This window comes from Callithrix jacchus, chromosome 3, assembly GCF_049354715.1.
Source record: "Callithrix jacchus isolate 240 chromosome 3, calJac240_pri, whole genome shotgun sequence".
Classification (NCBI taxonomy): Eukaryota; Metazoa; Chordata; class Mammalia; order Primates; family Cebidae; genus Callithrix; species Callithrix jacchus.
In genome coordinates this window covers 169,752,359-169,775,976 of record NC_133504.1, presented here as the reverse complement: position 1 = coordinate 169,775,976, position 23,618 = coordinate 169,752,359, and the positions used below count along the sequence as shown (strand labels likewise).

Sequence of the window (23,618 nt, the reverse complement as noted above, 5' to 3'; positions counted from 1 at the left end):
TTTATGGAGAAGCAGTCCAAGAAAAAAAAGGTAGAAAGCTGAACTGGAAGATGAACTGGGGCACTGGAACTTGGGCCAATCTCTTATTCTCTCTATTCATGTAAAATCAGGGCTTTGGGAGCCTGTCTCTGCTTCCTTCCAGATCAAATATGCCATTTCAGTTAGATTTGGCAAACATTCATCCAGGGCTTATTATGTGCCGGGCTCCATGATATACCTTTATCCTTGAGGAATTCATCTTCTTGTGGGGAGACAGGCACAAATAGACAATATTTCTAGACTATTTCAAAATGGCCACAGTGCCGTGACATGGGTTGTTTTAAAGGAAACCATCCCAACATAAAACGTTATTCGGAAATAAGTCCTTGACCCCTCCATAACATCTTCCATCTAACAGTTGGCCAAAACAATGTTGTAACATCAAGGATCTATCCCATCTTCCCTACAAGTCCTCGCCCAAGCATAATCACCTCAGTTTACAAGTGAAGAAGCCAGTCATTAGGCTAAGTTTGCCTGTGGTCATACAGCTCCCTAGAGTTATAAGCCACTGCCATCTCCATTCCTGAGCCCTCTCGCAGAGCTAAAGTGCACTATGGGAGACAGGGGCATTAACTGATGCAGCTGCTGTTGGTTTTCCAGTATGGGTTATATGCTTAAATGGATTTTCAGATTTACAGTTGATTCTAGAAATTGCATCTAGTTCATTTCCAACTCCATAAGTAAGCTGGTTCACTTAAGGCAAACAGCATCCAATTAAAATGCATTCTGTAGAAGTGAGTGAGCAAGGCATTTTGCCCAACTCTTGACTTATTAAAAAAAGAAAATCTTATCAGGGCAAATTTGCAAAGAGCAATCCCATCACCTCATTGTGAGATGAAAGAGTTAAAGTACAAATGATAAAATATAATGTGAAAATATACTCTGAGGTCCGGTGTAGTGGTTCACACCTGTAATCCCAGCACTTTGGGAGGCCCAGGCAAAAGGATCACTTGAGCCCAGGAGTTCAAGATCAGTCCAGGCAACATAGAGAGATCCCAACTCTACAACAAATAAAATATTTTAAAAACTAGCCAGATATGCAAGTGCACACCTGTAGTCCCAACTGCTCAGGAGACTGAAGTGGGAGGATCACTTGAGCCCAGGAGGTAGAGGCTGCAGTGAGCCATAATTGTGTCACTGCACTCCAGCCTGGGAGACAAAGGACAGAGGAAGACACTGTCAAAGAAAAGAAAAGAAAAAAGAAAAGGAAAGAGAAGAGAAGAGAAGGAAGGAAAGAAAAAAGAAGGAAGGAAGGAAGAAGGAGAAGGAGAATAAAAGGAGGAGGGGGAAACAAAGAAAATATATTCTGAGAAGCAGCTTTGTATAAGGGGGGTACAGGCTTCAAGGTCAGACTAAATGGGTCTATATCCCTTTTCAACATCTCACTAAGCTGTGTGACTGTGGGCATGTTTTTTAACACCACTTTGCCTCAGTTTCCCTATTTGTACAAAAAATAAATAATATCTGTCTTTCAGAGTAAAGGTTAAAAAAATAAACTACAAAAAAACATTTTATTAAAGTCTTAATGATTCAGAGATTGATTATTTCATTAGAAGATCATCATGCTTTTTCCCTGTCTTCCTGCCTGCCCACATCACAGCTGCTTGTAAGTTATTATTCCATGAGATAAATAATGAGATAAAATTTGGTTCAGATGGCATAGCAAGAAAAGTGGGAATAGGACAGGCACTTCAGTCAAACAGGCCTGAACTGAGACCCTGAATGACTTTTGGCAGGTTATGTAACTTCCCTGAGCTTCACATTTGACATCTGTAAAATGTGGATAATCATATCTACCTTCCAGGCTTCTTACGAGGATTGAAATATGTGTGTATGGGTGCTTGTTCACTCTCTCACACACATTCAACTCCTAGCACTATGATGGGAGAATAGTAGGTAAGGAGAAAAGGACTCAATCAGTTCCAGTGAGAAATATAGTACTTGGCTAAACTAAAGCTTTAGCATCTATCACAATTCATTCTTAAATAATCTTTACTTCCCCCAGCTACATTACTAGCATGGATAGCCAAAAGAAGTCAGCCTCACCACAAAGTCCTTGCATCTGGGGCCATCAGATCTAGTTTCCTCCCTTAGGGACAGCTTCAGTGTCAACTGAAGTAGGTGACTCCAGGCATATGGGGAGCCAGGCTAGCAATTCAAATGAGTGGGGGCAGCAGGCAGACCTCTTGGGAATGTTCAAGAGGTGCAGAAGCAAATGAAGCTATAGCTGACACTCTATGACATATTTTCCACCCAGTGCCTTGCAGTTCCAAGAGTCAGGGAAACCCAGTCACAGACTAGGGTGCCCTTTTTTCTAACCACTACCTCCACTAGCTAGAAGGGGGAGCTCCAGCTGTCACAATGGCAATGACAGGGGTCGACCAGCTGTACAGGATCACATCTTTGGAGGCAAACAGCACAGGGAACATTTTCATTAGGAGCCTTTCAGCAAATTAATAAGCTAGAGGGTCACGGGATGCTGACAGTGAGATGACACATGCATTTTTACATAAACATTTGGACTTCATGTTTCTAGTTTAAATATTTTATCCACAGAGATGTATGAGTCATCTCCTCCCATTCTTTCTCCCTTCACTCTCCTTTGAAATAAAAACTATATAGAAGATGACAACTTTCTGAAGGAAAACATGCAAACAAAAGACAAAAATCCAAAAGTCATATTAACATACCATAAAATATTTGAATGTTTGCTTGGACCCCTGGAGACCCACCACGTCATCTTCAAAGTAGCATGCAGAGATTTATTTTGTATCCTTTTCTACTTCCTGAATAATGTTCCCACTCAAAGTGAAAGGATTCCAATTTCATGGCAGGCTAGAGGATGTTTTTTTCTGAAGCTCCTTACTTAATATCACATTGCGTACAACAAAGCGTACCAGTCAATACCAGTATTACATTTCACCAAAATTTCTGTTGAAGAAGAAATCTTCAGAAAAGGCTCCCTCTTTTTAGAAAAGGAAGAAGTTTTAAAAACTTGACATTAAAAATCAACTCATTCTAAGTTACTATTTTTATATGAAACTTTCTGCTATAGACAAAATGGAAAATCAGAGTTTCACTTTATCCAACATCATCCGTAAGAAATGCTTCATACATAGAAGTGTTCTTTTTTCCATAAGCCAGCAGCATTATTAAAAAAAAGAAACAGAAAAAAAAAGCTCTGGCATCACTCTTCAATATTGTTGTCTAATTAAATGGCAATGGAGTGGATGCGTAAAAATATGCATTAGAGGTGTGTAATGTGTAATGTGAAGAAGAGTAATCAAAGCCATTCAACAGGATTTAGGAAAGGATTTCAGCTGGCAGCTTACGAGACAGGAGCATATAATTTTGCTAATTTGAAATAGGTATTGTAACGTATAAACATTACTGCTTTGCATATTTTAATGAAAACTGCTTCTACACCAAAATGAATTTTTTAGCTTGAACTCTCTGCATACCACAAAGCTTCTACCTATTATGAGTTCAGCATAAATAAGGAAGGCACGCAAGCTGCATTAAAAGAATGGTCACCTCATTAAAATAGGTTAAAACCAAGCCCCTCTTCCAAGCTACTATAACACCGTAAAGTAAGTCTGATGACAGGTGTTGTATTAAATTTTTATACTGCAATGAACTTGTACTCACACAAACCAAATCTGCGTGTTTCCTTTGATATACACCTGCAACTTGTTAATTCAAGAACCTTTATTAAGAAAGTATAAATTTAGCAACATCTATAGATTTGTAAAACCCTATTAGCTTGCTTGATAATCTAGAGTAAATGTATTTGGCGTCTTATCTGCATGGTTTGCAAAGACATGGGAACTAATGATGACTGTTTTTCAAAAGCATATGTTTGCAGATAACACAGTTCCACAAACTGATGTACACACATTACCTAGACTTGGAGCTAAAAGAATTGAGAGAGATTTGGGTCCTGTGTGGAGCTGAGGATATCACTTACCTGCCAGCCCGCTTCTCGCTGAAGTACTTTTTTCCAGTCTTCTTCCAGCCTTGGGGAGGTCTCATCCATTGCTGGTGCTGCTTGCCCAAACTGGATTCGCCAGCGGCTGTTGCCTCTCTCTCCTTGCAAGCCTTTACCAAAGCAGCAGCCAGGGCAGTTCAGGGGCCGACTGTCGTGGAGAAAATGCCATGCCAGAGGATGAGGGATCGGGCAGGAAGAACCCACCCAGGAACAAATTTGGGACACATGGGGCTACCCAGACAGCTGCCAACTGGCCAAGCTGAAGGCCAGCCCAGCCATCAGGCGTCTAGAGATTAGGAACAACCAAGCTCCAGGGCCGGTGGACAATGGGTCATTCTTATGCTTCTGGTGTAAAGGTCAGAAGAGGGGAGTGTGCAGGCTGGCTCTATGCTTTAGAAATCTGTATTTCTATGTGTGCTCCCATCTTCTCCTTGATCCAAAACACACACGCTCACACACACACCAGAATTTGCATTGTTCTGCCGGGTTGCATCAGTGGGCTGGTGTATCCTAGAAGAAATAAACTATTTTACATAGTAGCAACACATTTCATTTGAATACATCTCCCCCAAAAAGCAGCGTATGAATCACTCAGCAGCCAGTGAACATGAATAATAGCAAGCTCCTTTGGGTGAAAATAGACTCATTCCCATGGTTGAATTCTGAGCATCTATAGTCCCTCCCTTCCCCCGTAAGATGTTCTGCAGGCAGTCGTTTCAGTTCGACCATGGGCCTCAACCCCTTTTCCAAATCAGTATACAAAATGATCAGAGGCTTCGGTTTAAATGAACTTCTCAAAATCTAGAACTGAAACCCAGCCACTGCTTCACTAGCACTTCACATGCAGAATGATACTGTCTCCTGAATTGGCCTTCACTCCTAGAGATTCTTATTTAATTGGCCTAAAATAGTGGCCAAGACATTGGGAATTTTTTAAATGTTCTCCAAAACTCGGTGCAGAGTATGATTTAAGATTTCTCTGATCTAATCACTCATCTGATGTCCGAATCCCCATGACCCTGCCTATGTACTCATCCAAACAACACCTAAACCATCGAATATAGTAAATTCACTACCGCCCAAGACAGTCCTGTTCCATGGCTGATAATTTTTGTCCAAAAATGAATTGATATCTTTCTCCTGACAACTTCTACCCATGGATGCACTGCTTCTTAATTCCAGAAGGAATGAGACTAAACCCTATCCCATAGAACAAGCCTTCAGAGACGCAGAGATAGTGATGCCCCATGCTCCCCAACTTCTACTAAAGTATCTAATTTCCAGATTAAATATTGTTAGGTGCTTCAGAAAATGATATAAGATGGTTTCAGGTCACTTCTAGATTCTGGTTTCCAGCCTCAAAATGTATTCTACAATTTTCAGTGCTCACAGAAGTGATCATAATATTCTTGCTATGATCTATCATTGCACACACAGCCAAATAATCACATGCCTTTTTTGAAAAATTGCCACAATATCAACCATAATCATCATAATAAGAGCAACTAACATTTACTGAGCATGGACCTACATGTCCAATGCTGTGTTGAGTGCTTTATTAACCTCGTCTAGCTTACCCTTTACATTCTATAAAGTCATTGTTATGCTCCTGATTTACAGATAAAGAATCCAAAAGAGATAAAGACACTTGCCTAGGGGATGAGGCCAAGAGTTAGTTCAGATATATCTCCAAAGCCTACGTTATGCTAGTCAATACTCTCACTGATGCAGTCGCAGATCCCATTGGCTCTTTTGACAATCATACCTCATTCATACAGCACCTCGGTCAATTAGGACACTTAGGTTTGTTCTTATCTGCAGATTATAAAAGAACACACTTTATAAACTGTAAATCATCATGCAAACCTAACTTGCTGTTATTATCCTTTTAGTAATCAAAAGACTGTACCATCTACCTCATCTCTAGTAAAGCAGAAATACGCAAAGCCCTTTACTTGCTCAGTTTCTCCCTTTTCTGAGAATATGCAGATGATTCTCAGAGGTTCTTCTGAGGTGTAAGAGAGAAAGGCCAGAGAAGCAAGTTTCCAGAAAATTTCCCCAGAGACTAGTCTCAATGGAAGCCTCACCAGTCACGTGGTTCTTTCTCCATTTCCCCAAAATTCTTATCAACAGCCTCACATAAGGACAACTGGGAGCAATTAGTTTTCCCATTTAATCGCACCATCTGCAATGTAGTTATATCTGTTCTTATGGAAGGCAATACATGAGTAGTTGGAAGCATAGTCTTTGAAGTTAGACTTAGATTTGATTACCAGCTCCATTATTATTCTTTTTTTTTTTTTTTTGAGACAGAGTTTCGCTCCTTACCCAGGCTGAAGTGCAATGGCGCGATCTCGGCTCACCGCAACCTCCGCCTCCTGGGTTCAGGCAATTCTCCCACCTCAGCCTCCTGAGTAGCTGGGATTACAGGCACGTGCCACCATGCCCAGCTAATTTTTGGGTTTTTAGTAGAGACGGGGTTTCACCATGTTAACCAGGATGGTCTTGATCTCTTGACCTTGTGATCCACCCACCTTGGCCTCCCAAAGTGCTGGGATTACAGGCGTAAGCCACCGCGTCTGGCCCGGCTCCATTATTTTCTAACTCTGCATCCCCAGGAAGGCTAACTCAGCTTTTCTGAGACCTGGTTTCCATGTCTGGAAAGCGGAAGTATGTGTTATCATCTTAAGCACATGATTGTCCACCAGTATCTGGTTTCCCTATATTTCCAGGCCCACAGCAAGATAGCATTTCCCCAACCTCCTTAAAATCCAAAATAACCACCTGACTTGTTTCGTCCAAGAAAATGTAAGAAAGTGGGTATTAATTCCCCGGGGGGCGGGGGGGGACTCAATCACAGTCACTTGATTCTCAGCCTTTTCTTTCTCTACTGCAGTGATTGCAGATGCATGTGTTGATAAGCCTGCCTCTACACAGAGGCAGACAGGAATGCTGAGCCTGTTCTCATGGAGAACAGGTGCCTTGGAGAGTCACCTGGACCAAAAACAGGCATTGTATGAACAAGAAATAAGCGTCCACTGTTATTTGTTACAACATCAGCTAGTCTGTCCAGAGCAATACACTTTCCAATACAGAGTTGTTCTAAAAATCAAATGAAACAATCCAGTTAGAACATAGATCCCAGGCACTGGGTAGTCCTTCAATATTATTTTAAATAGCTTTCATTATAGGCCCAGTCCATTCTACCCATGCTTCTCACACTCCACTATTTTCTCTTACTTTTCCAGTCTTGACTTCTCCTGTTCATAAGATACTAACATTAATGTGGCAATTTCTAAAGATGATGCAGAAATAGGAATTTTAAAAAGAAAGAGCAAAGCATTCAATAATGCAGCGTGCCTTCGTCTCAGAATCCAAACTCAGAATAGCATGACTTCCATGCTACCGATCACTTAGCGAGGAAATTAATGAAAGCAAAGTGAAGCATCAAATAATAAATGCAGTTTGGTATGAATTCAATGCTGATAAAACAAAGTACGTGTCTCCAAATTGTAAACATAATGAGAACATACATGAATACAGGAGCTTATTCAACGGCATAGCTTTTATTCACTGTTCTTAAATAAAATAATAGGTTTTTCTTCTTTGTTGAATGTTTTAATTAAATGAAGGATAAACTATAAAGATCAAGGAAAGTATGAATAATGACTCTGACCAAATCATGACACTGACATTTCAAGAAATCTGTCTTATTTCAAGCTCTCGTGCTTTTTAACATCACACAAACTTGAACTTACTCTAGGACACCACTAGGAGATTCTTTTTTTATTTTTATTTTTTGTGCTTTCAAATGCAAGTGCTAATAACTATGCCCTGTTCTACGTGTTTTCTCCCAAAATGTATGTGAGAGTCCTAAGCCCCAGTACTTTAGAATGTGACCCTTATTTAGAAACAGGGTCTTTTTTTTTATTATTTTTTTCTAAGACAGAGTCTTGCTCTGTCACCCAGGCTGGAGTGCAGTGGCACAATCTTGGCTCACTGCAACCTCTGCCTCCCAGGTTAGAGCAATTCTCCTGTCTCTGCCTCCTGAGTAGCTGGGACTACAGGCGCACACCACCATGCCAGCTAATTTTTGTATTTTTAGTAAAAGCAGTGTTTCACCATGTTGCTCAGGCAGGTCTTGAACTCTTGACCTCGAGTGATCTACCCTCCTTGACCTCCCAAAGTGCTGGGATTGCAGGCATGAGCCACCATGCCCAGCCAGAGATAGGGTCTTTACAAAAGGAATCAAACTAAAATGAGGTCCTTAGGGTGGGCTTTAATTCAATATGACTGATGTCCTTATAAGAAGCGGAAATTCTGGTCACAGAGACAGATGTAGACAAAGAGAAGGCCATGTGAAGGTGAGGGCAGATGCAGGGTGATGCATCTATAAGCCAAGGGAGGCCATGAATTTCCAGCAACCACCAGAATCTAGGATGTACCAGAATACCTCCGTCTCGGTAATTTATGAAGAACAGAAACTTACTTCTCGCCATTCTGGAGGCTGGGAAATCCAAAACTAAGGCACTGGCAGGTTCAATTGTCTGGTGAGGACTGCTCCTCTGGATGGCAGGAATACTGTGTGCTCACTTGGCAAAAGGAAAGGTGACTGAACTGTAGCAAGCCACTTCTATGAGGGACTTCATCACATTCATAAGAAAGGTGCCCTCATGGCCTCATCACCTCTTAGAGGCTGCACCCCAGTACTTACGTTAACAACACCTGATTTTTGGAAATGATCTATTCATACTATAGCAGGCATGATATGGTTGGGATTTGTGTCTCCACCCAAATCTCAAATTGAATTGGAGGAGGGGCCTGGTAGGAGGTGATTGGATCAAGGGGGTGGATTTTCCCCTTGCAGTTCTCATGATAGTGAGTTCTCACGAGATCCTATGGTTGAAAGGTGTGTGGCACTTCCCTCTTCGCTCTCTCTCTCCTGCCACTATGCAAAGAAGATGCTTGCTTCCCCTTCACCTTCCGCTATCATCATATATTTCTTGAGGCCTCCTAGCAATGCTTCCTTCCTGTTAAACCTGCAGAACTAAGAGTCAAACCTCTTGTCTTTATAAATTACCCAGTCTCCAGTAGTTCTTTATAGCAGTGTGAAAATGGACTAATACAAGGCATGGAAGAGATTCTCTCTCATAAACCTTGGAAGGAATCAGCTCTGTCAACAAACAGCGTGATCTAGGACTTCCAGCCTCAAGAACTGTGAGACAGCACATTTGTGTTGTCAACACCATTCACTTTGTAGTACTTTGTTACTGCAGCTCTAGCAAACTAATACGCTCTGAATTTAAAAATAAAATAAATTTTAAAATAAAGTAAAATTCATGGCAAGAATGTAATATTTAAGTAGAGTAAACTAGGTACCTTAGAAAAACTTTTCTAATCTACCATTTCTTGCCTCAGAATAAACAACACACTTTTGGTACGTCAGGAATGTGGGCCCGCAGTCATGCATTTAAGCTGCTGGTACCTTGTGAAAATTAATATCAAATTGATGCCAAAAAGTAATGGAAAACCTTTTTGGTACCCACTGTTTTCCCCTCAAGATAAGCAGCATATTAAGAATATGCTGACTAATAACAAATAGAGTTTTAGAATTTGTAACATTTTCCTTATGAAAGAGTTATATATATGAAAAATCTATATAAAATGCATCAGTCAGTCCTCCCTTGATTTAAAAAAAAAATCCATTAGCTTATAGAATAAAAATGGGTTAAGCCAGGCACAGTGATCACTCCGGTAATCCCAGTGCTTTGGGAGGCTGAGGTGGAAGGATTGTCTGAGCCCAGGAATTTGAGGCCACAGTAAGCTATGATGGTGCCATAGCCCAGACTCCAGCCTGGGCAACAGAATGAGACCCTGTCTCAGGAACGAGGACATGGGAAGGTGGTTAAGACTTCATTGTAAGAATCAAGTGACTAAAAAAATAGTTTTCCAGGTGAATTAAAACATGCACGTCACAGTGCTAAATGCTGGTAAAAGATGGTACTTTACCCTGCTCTGTTAGATGCAGATATTCAATCTAGCAGAGAAAACAAAAAGAAGTTTGGAGTGGAGAGAGCAGGGGGACTTTGAGAAAAATAAGTACAGAGCTAAGGAGTCCCCAGGCATGGAAGAAATGAGATGATCTTTCACCTACACATGGGATTTTGTACACACTTTCACTTAACAGCTATGATGGAATTTTTATGAGTCCCTACTGCCCACATTATACATTTCCACTTTAACTTCACCTCAACTAAATTTTCCTAGACATGAATAGGGTACATTTTCCCATAAACTTTTACTTCTGTTTTTGTTTTTAAGTGGCTTTTTTCACTATTAGCTGCTAAAAGGTATTTACCTTCAGAAATTTGCTTCACCCACAAATTCTAGTCATGATGGCTGTCTGATAACTACATAATAAAATAAACTAAAGCAAACAAACAAAAAATCTGTCCTAAGAGTGATAAATCTGCAAACTGTGAATGCCCGAACTATAGTCATTGTGTTTTGGAAGGTGGGGAAACACAGATTTGGCTTCCTGGTCACTGTTGCCTTGGAACAGCGATGCTCACCATCCTCTCTGTAAAATAGCTAGCCTTAACTGCAGTGACACCGTGACTTTGTGGCCCGTGGAACTCTGTGGCTGGTGGAGGGAAGACATTCCGGTCTGCTCGTGTCCTTTGGCTCCCATGTGCTAACTTGTAGACTCACCAATCCTGTTATTGCCAATTGTGCCTGTTAATATAATTGCATGATTCAGTTAAACAATTATATCTAAAAAATCTGAGTTTGAATAGAAAAAATAAGTTGTTGCTTTCATGAAACAAGTCAAATGATTTGGAAAGAAAAGTTACTCTTCAAAAAGTTGGTATTGGAGGGCCAGGAATCCCCAAAACCTGTTGGACATTGTCTTTAAGTTCTTGATTTGCTTTAGAAAACTAAAACTGAAATTTGTAGAGGTTACTTTAAGGCTATTGCTTGCCCAGGGAAAAGTTCAGAATTTCACTTTGTGGACCAACATTTAGAGAAAAGGCCTTGGCTCCACAGTAAAAATAGTGGTAAATAAATGTGTATATATATGCTTTAAGCAAAAGTCAAATGTTTTGTGTCTGTATATAATTTATGATTTTCCAATTCAATCAGTATATGTCATTAACCAGTGAACTCACATTTTCAATTGTATGGATTAAGAAAGCTTCTATTACAAAAGAGCACATCATAAACCAGGAAGAACTTTTTCTTAGCCTACACATAATGAACAAAGATAGAAAGCAAAAGACTCAATTATTCAAACCAAGAAACAGAATCCATTTCAATGCTTAAGTGTACTTACATCGCTTAAGTGAGAAATAACCTGGCTGTCACTACACACATTAAATTTTGTGTAAATCTGAGCCATGTAGATGCCAATTAATTATTGCATGGCATTACTATGTCTTTTTATAACTGTGTAATAATACCAACTGACTATGATCAGAAGGATTTTGTAGACATTTATTAATGGAAAACAGATTATTTCATCCACAGTGTCTAAATAACTTTTGTATGTTTGAGCCTGAAGCAAAACAATGTAATAAAAAACAACATATAGATGAGAACCTCAATTTTTCTCTATATATGAATCTGTTACTGATTTGCAAGGAATCAAATATAAGTCCAACCAGGTGAAGACATTCAATACATCATCCTTCCCGATTCAGTATAAAAATAATATTGGCCTTTCCAGTATGTTTATATCCTGTTCCTGACTTCGTGATATGCTGGGCATCGAGAGAGCCCAGAGACACAGAATATTGCCTTAGCAATGTTAATCCCGGCAGAGATAAATTACAGAATACTTTCTTTAAGGTTTCCTTTAAAGATTATCTTAAGTCATAAGCCCCCAGAATTAATCAATAAACTAATGAGTAGAGTGAAAACACAGATCTTATGAGTAGGCTGAGTGAAAAGCAAGACTGCTATATGATATATTTGAGGCAATCTGGAAACTTCTTCCCCTCATTCTACCGCAAAAAAAAAAAAAAAAAAAAAAGTGTCCCCAGCAGTATAAAAATCCCACCAGCCATATATTTTGATTTTTAAACCTTTTCTGTCATTGTCCATGAAATTCACACACTCCTAGGAGGGTAGCCTGAAGCTTTATCTTCTGACATTGTATTACAAGTTATTTTCAAGTTCAGCTTGAAGAGTAAGGTTCTCTGCACACAGACAAGGAACACAGAGGGGATGAAAACCAGCCTTAAAAGAGGCTCAATGAGAGGAGGTGAGGGATTGCTAAACTCCCACAGGCACAAATCAACTTACAAAATAGGAATTTAAAGGTTCTTGAAAATTGGGACTTTATAAATTACCAAATTATTTTGATTGAAGATTATTAGAAACTATCCAATTGGTTTACATACTTGTAACAATATTAGGTTCTCGTGGCTGTTATAAAATGTAAATAAGGGTAGCGATATGGGATGTTTCTTTCCTCTCCATTTATTCCTTTTTTTCTTTTTTTTTTTGAGATGGAGTTTTGCTGTTGTTACCCAGACTGGAGTGCAATGGCAGGATCTTGGCTCACAGTAACCTCCGCCTCCTGGGTTCAAGCAATTCTCCTGCCTCAGCCTCCCAAGTAGCTGGAACTACAGGCGCGCACCACCATGCCCAGCTAACTGTTGTATTTTTAGTAGAGACGGGGTTTCACCTTGTTGACCAGGATGGTCTCGATCTCTTGACCTCATGAACCACCCTCCTCGGCCTCCCAAAGTGCTGGGATTACCATGAGCCACCGTGCCCGGCCTCCATTTACTCCTAATACCAACATCCTAATGTGAAGGGAACCTCAGATAGGGTTCAAGCATTTCAAAATGGGAAAGAATTAGGATGGCAATGTGGAAGGTGAGGTAAGGTTGCATTACTCGAAGAGGTACAGATCGGCATCACTTAGGAGCCTGTTAGAAATGCAGAATCTCAGGCCACACTGCAGACCTACAATATTTCATTTGCATTTTAACAAGGCTAATTCATTAAGTTTAAGAAGCAATGGGCTAGGGAGACTTACCTTGAAGGCCTATTTGCATATCAAGCTTTATTTCTTTATTTTTAACCTAGAGCACAGGCTTATGGTGAATTCAGAAAAGAATGACTGATCAACATTATGGGGAAAGAATTTAGCCCCCCACCAAGAAATTCCTTGTTACCACCTCGGAGAACTTTCTCAGGGATCTCATTTTTCAACGTTCTACAAGTATCTTCAGAAGCATAACCCAGTAGGTGCAAATGGCAGGACTCCAGCCCTTAAATCACTCAACACCTTCGACATACATGGCTATTCCACTTATTAGTTCAGAAAAACAGCTGATGACAAGTGCATGATGCCACCTCTAGACGTTCAGATGACTGATTTTGTATAAATCAATATTGAGTGCCACAAAATGTCAGAAAATACCAAATGAGGAGAAAAGAATCAATAGATAACCTTGGAATTAAATGAGTGATGAATAATCTTTACCAACTAAAATAAATTAAACTGTGAAAACCAGGTTAATGCAACATCAAGGGTCTGGCATAAAACCACACAGAAAAATATAATTTACAGGTAAGGCCACTTGCGAGTAACATAGCTGTTGATTGTTTTTCCAGGAAAGCATTATGACAGGAGCTACAAAATAAGAGCTGAATTCATACTCCTAGCTTCTGTCTAAACAGTCATAATTTTTTAAGGTTCTGCAACAAATAAACTACAATTTACAGGTGCAGACCATGTATTAACTGAGCATCCATAAAACTGAGCATACATTCGCTTAACACTTTCCGGGAGTAGGTGGTAAGAGTAGAAAGACAAATTGTATGATTCATTTAATTTACTTTTGTCATGGTACCTGCATCTGAACCCAAATCTCAGGTCAAATTGTGATCTCCACTGTTGGAGTGGCGCCTTGTCAGAGGTGACTGGATCACGGAAGCAGTTTCTAACAGTTTAGCACCATCCCCTTAGTGCTGTCTCATAATAGAGTTCTCTCAAGATTTGGTTGTTTAAAAGTGTGTAGCACCTTCAACCCCTTTCTTCCTGCTCCAGCCATGTGAAGAAGGTGACTGCTTCTGCGCCTTCTGCCATGAATGCTAAGTTTCCTGTGGTCTCACCAGCCATGCTTCCTGTACAGTCTGCAGAATTGTGAGCCAATTAAACCTCCTTTCTGTATAAATTACCAAGTTTCAGGCATTTTTTTCTAGCAATGCAAGAATGGACTAATATAACTTTATTTCAGATTTTAAGTGTGCCTATCGGAAATGTTCTCCACATGAAGAAATGATAAATCTTTGAGATAATGGATATCCTAATTACCCGGGTTTTATCATTACACATTGTATGCATGTAACAAAATATCGCATGTACCCCATAAGTATAAAAAACTATTAGGTATCCTTTTTTAAAAAAAAAAAAAAGATAAATTTATAAACAGACCAAACTGGATTTCAGAATTCAAATTCAAATGTTTTCAAGTCTGAAACTGACATCGTAGATACACCCAGTGCTGTAATAGAAATCAAGATAAATATCCTTCTTCAGGCCGAGCGCGGTGGCTCAAGCCTGTAATCCTAACACTTTGGGAGGCCGAGGCGGGTAGATCATGAGGTCAACAGATCGAGACCATCCTGGTCAACATGGTGAAACCCCGTCTCTACTAAAAATACAGAAAATTAGCTGGGCATGGTGGCGTGTGCCTGTAATCCCAGTTACTCGGGAGGCTGAGGCAGGAGAATTGCCTGAACCCAGGAGGCGGAGGTTGCGGTGAGCCGAGATCGCGTCATTGCACTCCAGCCTGGGTAACAAGAGCAAAACTCCGTCTCAAAAAAAAAAAAAAAAAAAAAAAAAGTCTTTCTTCATGAGTAAACAGATGCAAAGTCATGTTTTTACATCTTTTTTTTTTTTTTTTTTTTGGCCCAGAATATGTTTATGGATTCAAAAAGCACCAATTAAATACCTGCTGTGTGCTAGGTGTGGTGCTAGGTACTAATGATTGAGAGATGAGGCAAACACAACCCACGCCCTCATGGTCTTCTGACAGGGAAAGAAAGATAAGCAACCACTGCAACTGCAAGTAAGATGAGAGCTCTGGGCAGGAGACTATTCTCCTGGCACAATGCCAGGGATCCATCCCATCCCAATCCCCTGCCCCAACAGAGCTCAGCTCTAGGAATCACCACTATTCTTGTCACGGTGTCCTTAGAAAAGAGCCTCATGGAGACCCTGTCCCATCTTTAGCGGGTGCTACTGAAACTGGATTATCATGGTAGTATTTAAAATACAATAGTTTCTAAAATGTTTCACATCAATACAGACCACAGGATAGGGAACACTTTATGGTACTATAACCTATGGATTCCTTTTTTTTTTTTTCCAGGCTCATTTCCAAGTTCAAATATCCATGGATGCCTACACAACACTGATGTCCACACAGACTAATAAACTCTCCTCGACTAGAGTTCAGCCACTGATTTGTATGAACAGAGAAATCTGGGGACAAGGTCTTTCTGATCTAATAGCTCCTGAAGCCCTGTTTCTCCCAGGGTCCCCTGTGGAGGTAGGACAATCCCAGAGCTGCTGGCATGTTAAGCCTTTCCAAATTGCATTTAACAGCAAAGAGATGCAAAAGTGCATCTTCTTTTAGAATGCTTATGGAGTGGGTAGGGATTGTATTTCTTGGACTTGGGCAGAAAGAGTGTTATCAGGGAACTTTTGATTTCCACCTCATTGGAAGACATCCTCAAATACTTCCAGCTGAGGTTTTCTCCTCCTGGCAGGGATTGTGGGCTGCTCTTATTTGTAAAGGAATGGCAGGGAGGCAGAGAGTGGGAGGCGGTTCTCCAAAAGGCAGTCCACATGGAGCACAGATATGACACTTGTAGATACAACTTCCCAGCGAAAGCCGAGGCTGCCATCCTACTGAAAACAACACTGCGAATCAGGACTGTGAACAGATTTAGAAACCAAATTAAGCCAAGTCTTCCCTGGAGATGGTTGTTAAACCATAGTAAACATATCAAACCAGGGGCTTGAAATCATGCAACCTCCCCAGAAACTTCCCTGGCCTCACTCTTTGTTATAACAGTAAGCTCAGAGGCTCAAAAATGTTGAGCAGCTGCTACACGCCATGCACTTCAATGTTTAAAACAATTGTGGCCAGGCGCAGTGGCTCATGCCTGTAATCCCAGCACTTTGGGAGGCTGAGATGGGCAGATTGCCTGAGGTCAGGAGTTTGAGACTAGTCTGGCCAGCATGGTGAAGCCCCATCCCTACCAAAAATACAAAAAAAAAAATTAGGTGGGCCTCATGGCGTGTACCTGTAATCCCAGCTACTCGAGAGGCTGAGGCAGGGTAATTGCTTGAACCAAGCATATGGAGGTTGCAGTGAGCGGAGATTGCACCACTGCAGTCCAGCCTGAGCAACAGAACGAGACTCCAACTCAAAAAAAAAAAAAAAATCTGTCAGATATCATCATATATCATCATCATTCCCATTTTACAGATGAGGACACTGAAGCATGGAAAAGTAGAATAACTTCCAAAAGTTTTCATGGCTTTGAAAGGGGGAAAGCCTTAACCAAGTGGGTAGTTCCAGACCTTCTCCATTAGCCACACTCTCAGCTGCCTTTCCTTCTCAATCAGCTGCAGAAAAAAGACTCAAGGTGGCATCGGTACCTGGCGCCAGATTAAAGACTTCAGGGACTTTTGCAAATCACATCCCAGATGCTGGTAATATAGAGGTCCACCCAAAACAAATGGAAATGATGAAGCCTGAAGGTGTGCAGGATACACAAAGGCACGAAAGAGCACCCAGGATGGAGAGCAGAGCCCACCAAAACAGAGCCCTCGGGCTCACAGCTGCTGCAAGAAGCCCTGGTCTCTCCTTCTGGTCCAATGAGTACTCACAAAGTTGTTTTGCTTTTAAGATGTGCTTAATGCCTTTTTCCAAAAAAAAAAGAAGGAAAAAAAAAAGCCTCGTCAGTATAAAATGAACCGGAATTATAGCTGCCGCTTTGATGCTGTGTGTTATTTTTGGCTGAGTGTCCTGCTCTTCTGGAGGCTGTTGGTAGGGTGCTGAAGCCTACTCTAGTAACACAGGCTGACTGCTGTCCCCAAAGGACCCCGAGGAAAACAAGAGGAACTATCTCGCAGTCTTCAGCAGACAGGGGAGGTTTAACATAAATAAACTCCCACTTAGCGTTTTCTCCAAAAAGCATCCATTCATTATCTTTATTTCCAACACAGTATTTATGAATTTCCTTTCAGCCGGGCCCGTCAGGCCAAACGTCACCACTCCGTGGTGAAACATCGTGTGCATTTTCTTTTCCTCCTAGGAAGATTAAGGTCAATGAATAAAAGAAAGGGGGATGTGGCCCTTATATTTAGCTCTCCTCACAACATCATGTCTCACAGGTATTAAAAATAGACCCGAATCACTTCAAGACATTCTGAAAAATCAAAGACAGACTAGCTTTCCAAGAGGAAGTTTTACATGTTTTCTACTTTCTTCCTAGTTGAGTTCCACTAAGATGTTTAAGCAACAAAAGCTCTTTATCTAGTGGAATGGACACCCCCTTCGTGGAGGCCAGGCCAGGGTGGCTATCGGGCTTCATCACAGACTCTCTCTCCTATGCACATTTCCTGCAGCTTCGGTGCTTTGTGGACTGTACTTTAAGAGAGATCTGTGCTGGTCCTTGGTGGAAAGTGTGAAATAGGTTGTGTGGAAAAGTCTCCGCTGTCAACAACCTTTCCCCCACTGGAGCTCTGACACTCCCAAGGTCCCTGTCAGAGAGAAATCAGCTCAGATTCAATTCACTGAACAAATACGTGTTATTTGTGATCTGCCAGGCACAGTGCCAGGCAAGGCAAAGGGAGAAGAGGGGAGCAAAGGATAGACCGTCCTTGTTAGAGTGGGTGCAGGTATTTCCACAAGGAAGTGTAGCTTCCAGAGGACCATAGGCAACACAATTCAAAGAGAGAGCTGACATCTCATCGGAGGGGATCAGAAGGAACATCAAACTGGAGAAAACATGTGAAATGGACAATAAAGACAAAAGCGGGAATGGGGCTGTTTATATACCCCTGTCCAGGTATAGAGGAAGGTCAACAATTACCTTGGTGCAGTATCTCTCCCCAAAATTATATGCCTAGTAAACCCTGGGGAAAAAGCCTTTTAGAGCTAAAGAAAGGAATTTACAGTTGGAGAAATCACACAGTACTTAAAAATGCAGCCTCTTTCAAATACTGCAGTTCACCAGCTGTGTAACTTTGGGCAATTTGTCTCCCTTCCGTGAGCCTCAATTTCGTCATCTGGAAAATGGGGATCATACTTCACTGGGCTGATGTGCATATTAAATCATAGTGTGAATATGCAACACCTGTGTATGGCACATGGTTCAAGGTGAGTACTCAATGAATGGATATAACTCACTCATGTGGGAGCTATTTACATTGGAACGTGTTTCTAATATGCCTTGAGTCACATACGGCACCCACTCTTCTGGCAGAAAGGCTTGATTAACACGAGAGCACAGTGAGAGTAAGAGAGTGTGGCCTTTGCTTTTAGAACTGTGTGATTTTTCAGACTTCTTTGTGGTTTATCCACGTTACAGAGTAAGGAAACGCAGCAGCCATCACCAGTTTCCAATGACCCAAGGAAATATACAACGTTGAAAAAAAAATTTTTTTTCTAATGAGACTTCATTTCAATCCTTGACTGGGCAGCTCACCACACTTTGGGATCACTCACAGAGTTTAGTGAAAAGCTAGGGAAAGATATTTAACTTAACCTAAGGTAAGAGATAAAAGGGCCTGAGGAGGTTAGCAGCCAGGGAATGGAAATAGCAGGGGCAAAAATCAGTGTTTATGAAATAATGCAGTATTTCTCGGACCTTCCTGTTCACACAAATGGTCTGAGTATCTTGTTTCAATGCAGACTCTGATTCAGTATGTCTGGAGTGGGGCCCAGAACTCTGCATTCTTACTGGCTCCTCCATGATGCCTGTGTTATTGGCCCATGGACCACCCTTACATAATAAGGGAATGGGCCGGGTGCAGTGGCTCAAGCCTGTAATCCCAGCACTTTGGGAGGCCGAGGCGGGTGGATCACGAGAGATCGAGACCATCCTGGTCAACATGGTGAAACCCCGTCTCTACTAAAAATACAAAAAATTAGCTGGGCACGGTGCCGTATGCCTGTAATCCCAACTACTCAGGAGGCTGAGGCAGGAGAATTGCCTGAACCCAGGAGGCGGAGGTTGCAGTGAGCCGAGATCGCGCCATTGCACTCCAGCCTGGGTAACAAGAGCGAAACTCTGTCTCAAAAATAAATAAATAAATAAATAAAATAAGGGAATGGAGTTTGTGTAGAGCCTAAGAAAGGGTTGGGTGGGGGAACCAGGAAATCCTCAAATGAAGAGAAGCTTGAAAGAAGAGTGATAGCCAAACAAGATGGCAAGAAAACTAGATGATCTGAGGAGCAGCCAAGCCGGAGATGTCAATACAGAGACGCGGTGTCCAAGGGAAAGGTTTTGGAGGAGAGGCCCCAGCTCACGAAGTTCCAGTGCATTACTCACGTTAGCTGTGAGTCACTCACAGCCTTTTAGAATTGTTGACGGCAAACATTTTGGAGAGTGCTGCGATAAAGAAATGTGCTCACAGCCATTAACTATGAAGCACTAACTCATTTCAGCAGCCTGACACAAATTACGCTACGCAGTTGAAAAATAGCTATTGATCAGTCCCTTCTCTCTGGTGCCTTCCAATACCCCAGATCAGCACTTCCATTCGCATCCCCGCCCCCAGATGCCCTCAGGCACCTAGTTAGATCCTGCCCAAGCCAAAAAAGACGCCTGCAGACTTTATTTTCTTCCGCCTTTAATAAAACAAGCCCTGAAGAGGCAAGATGCCGCCTTTAAGTTTCACCACATATCTGTTTCCTTTGAACTTCTCAATGTCTTTTTTTCTTCTATACTCATTATAGACACAAAGGCAACAAATCAACTGATCTATCATTTCCTAGGCTAGAAGATAAGAAACTAAGAGGGCAGGAAAAGGACAGAATATGAAATTAGGCTTTAAGAATTGAACCTGATTCCGGGACAGGTCGAATGGCAACACTTTGAGTACCTTCAAGAGGCAACTTGAGCCCCCGCAGAAAAAGGAAGCCCAGGGTCTTTCAAGAATCTTCCCTAGTTTCCTCTCTAATCTCAAGAGAAACTGATGAAGTGTGTAGATCTTGTATGGCAGACCGATCACAGAGAAGTCCCCGATTCTCTGTCCCTCCCTGAATCTATTTCCTTTGCCAGGTGACTCTGCAATGACTCCCACCATATGAGGTAGTTCAGTTGATTTCTCCACCCTTTAACTCTCAGCTGCCTCATCTTTTGCTTCAGCCAATGGACATAGCAAAGGTGCCTTGTCCCTTGCTTCCATCAATAGACTTAAAGCAAAGCCAAGGGCATCCTTGCTCACATGACCTGACAGCCCCCAGCTGACCCACCAGCTGGCCCAAACACAAGAATAAGCCCAGCTGAGATCAGCAGAGCCTGGCCTAGCAGCAGAACTGCACAGAAAACCCTTAGATCATGAGCTATAATAAATGGTGGTTGCTTCAAGTCATTAAGTTTTAGAGTGCTTTGTGATACAGCATTATTTGGCAAAAAATAACTGACATATCTTCCTTTGGAAAAGCCATGATAAAAATCCAGGTATACAAGTAATTAAACAGGACATTTATTTCCCTCTGACAAAATTATTAATGAACACAAATACATTGTAACAGCGTCACTGCATCATTTATAAACACAAAAAAACACATAGGAAATTGGATATTAAAAGCACATTTCTATATTATTTTTCATTTTTCAAATGGTTTAATCTATTCATTAATAGACTATATTCACTTGTGTAACTTTTTTAAGCTTTCTAGACTTCAAATGGAGTCAGTCATTTCTTCTTTTGTGCATTCATTTGTTGAAGATTGTGATGAACAGAGTTGTGAGCTGGGTACAATAGTATCTCTGAAGATGAATAACACACTGACCCCTGATCTCAGATGACTTCCATCTAGTCAGGTTGACAAAGACATATACTCCAAGACTCTTAATGAAAGGCAGGGGCTATGTCAGATTCTTGCTGTCATCTCCATTATTTTCAATCTGACCCACTTTAGCAGGTCCAGATGACATAGTCCTATCTCCTTTGCATCTTCTTTAATACCAACCTTATTTTTTCCCCAGCTATAAGTAGACCTTCTCAGCTTTAAAAACACAATTTGGAAGGTGTAGAGCAGGTTCAGATAATAATCTAGTGCGGTCACAGAATTTAAGTTTAGAAGAAAAGCTTAATACTGGATAGATTATGAAGGGCCTTGAATATCAGTTGTAGTGCATGTTGTTGGTGCTGCAAGCAATAGGGAGCCATAGAGGGCTTCTGAGAGAGGGAGTGAAGTAATCAAAACTCTCATTTATAAAGGATGACTGGCTTCAGGCCCTTACTATAGGATCATGGAAATCCAGGGTGATAGAGTTTTAGAATGGATGAGATTGTCAATTGCAGATGCTGCATAGAGATCAAAGAGGATGAAAAATTCATTGGGTTTGCCAAGTAGATAGCCACTGGTGACACTGGAAAGGAAAAATTCAATAGAATACAAAATGGGAAGGAAATAGAGCAGTGGAATAAGACTGTTCTCTACTTCAAAATTTTCTATGGAGAAGGTAGTTGGGATTGACAATTTACAAAGAGAATTTGAGGACGCACAGTCTTTGAGAGATTAAAGTCAGTCTCTTTCCCATATGCCTAAATTGCTTTGGTTATCTTAAAAGAGCTAAGAAGCTCTAGTGTTTCTCAGAGTGCCTTAGAGCCTGTTCCTGGGAGAGAAGAGAGAGCTGAGGTCTTGAGGGGTATACACTGAGAGGATCCAGACATCTTGCTCTCATTTTAACAAGTTTAATCCCAAGTATCTTCCTCATGTACAGGTGTTCTTAGCTGCATTTCATTGGGAAAACTAGGGTTGGAGGCTGAGGCAGGAGAATCACTTGAACCCAGGAGGTGGAGGCTGTGATGAGCCGAGATTGCACCATTACACTCCAGCCTGGGCAACAAGAGCAAAACTCTGGCTCAAAATAATAATAACAACAATAATAATAATTTTACTAATTTTAAAACCATTAGGCCAAATAATTTCCATAATCCACTCTAGTTCTAAATAAATAATACTATATTAATTATCTTTCAAGACTTAGAATGAGAAGAAAATCAGGAGGTGGGCACCTAACATCTCTTGAGCCTATTATATATAGGTTAGGCACTGCTGTATCCTGTCCACAAACCACGCACTGAATTCACAACACAGCTCTCTGCAGGAGAAATTATTAACCCCATTCTGCAAATGCAAAAATTGAGGCCCAGAAAGTTCAGATAATTTGCACAAGATCTCAGCACTGACTCCAGAGCCTGGGCTCTTGACCAGTAAGTCACAGCTGTGCACATTTTCATGAATCCCCAGTGGATCCTGGGGTTCATCTGTGAGTTCTCAAGGTTCACTGAATTTGAATTCCTGGGAGCACATACAGCAGTAACTTTGGCCAGAAGATGCTGTGAAACTTAGGAAACAAACAGGATGTGCTGAGAGAAAGAGACAGGAAGAGGAAAGTTAAAAATACTGGAAAGAATTATAAGAAAGTACCAGTGAACTTTGGGACCTTGGAAATATTGGTAAAAACAAATCCTAACTCTGGAGCTGTAAAAATCTCACACACACACACACACACACACACACACACACACAAGACCATAAATGCCATTGCTGGAAAGAATATGTAGGTAACAGAAAAGGCATTATATACCCTAGGTTGAAATAGATTTTCATTTGGAAAATCTAAACTTATTGATAATAATTAATATGGCCCCCAACAGGCCTAATCTAGTTTGCCCCATTTAAAATTTCACCTTTCCCCAACTCCATATACTCCTCTCTACTTTTTCTCCATAGCACTTAACACCATTTCATTATATATATATATATATATATATATATATATATATCTTTTATTCGTTTGCTTATCACCTCTCTCCATCAGAATGCAACTTCTGTGGATCGGGGTTGGAAAGGAGGCTTAAAATTATTTTTGTGGCTATTCACTCTGTATCTCTAGCATCTGCTATAATATCTGGCTCCTAGAGGCACTGGATAAATATTTGTTGAACAAATGAATGTGTTACTTCATCATGGTATTTATGGAATAAGCCTTTATATCTATTCATTCCCATCCCAACTTATGGCATCTGAAATGTTAGAGTCCCCATCAATTACAAGTCTATTTAGCATTTATATGGCACTTCATATTTAAAACTCGCTGTTCAATTATTGATCCTCACAATCGACCTTGAAAATAGATCCTGAGTAGTGAAGTGTCCCACACCACTTTCTCTTCCTAGGCTTCCTCCCTGGTGTAAGCAAAGGGCTTGGAAGGAGGAACAAGCTCAAGGACGAGGGGCAGGAAGGCAAGCCACATGTTCTTGAAAATGCATTCCCTGATCTACCTTTGCCTCCTTAGCAGTGGTGAAGCAGAG

At 41.0% G+C, this 23,618-nt stretch overlaps 1 protein-coding gene across 3 annotated transcripts in view; it reads right to left on the bottom strand.

Moving 5' to 3' along the window:
• Positions 1 to 23,618, bottom strand: part of PPARGC1A (PPARG coactivator 1 alpha) — a 684,253-nt gene that overhangs the window by 291,780 nt on the left and 368,855 nt on the right. For 2 of the 3 annotated variants that reach the window (XM_035293952.3, XM_017970643.4), the window contains one exon: positions 4,007 to 4,175. The exons of the other annotated variant lie outside the window; for it this stretch is intronic. In XM_035293952.3, the coding sequence (XP_035149843.1) occupies positions 4,007 to 4,175 (169 nt within the window). The remainder of the gene's footprint in view (positions 1 to 4,006; positions 4,176 to 23,618) is intronic. 3 annotated transcript variants of the gene reach the window in all.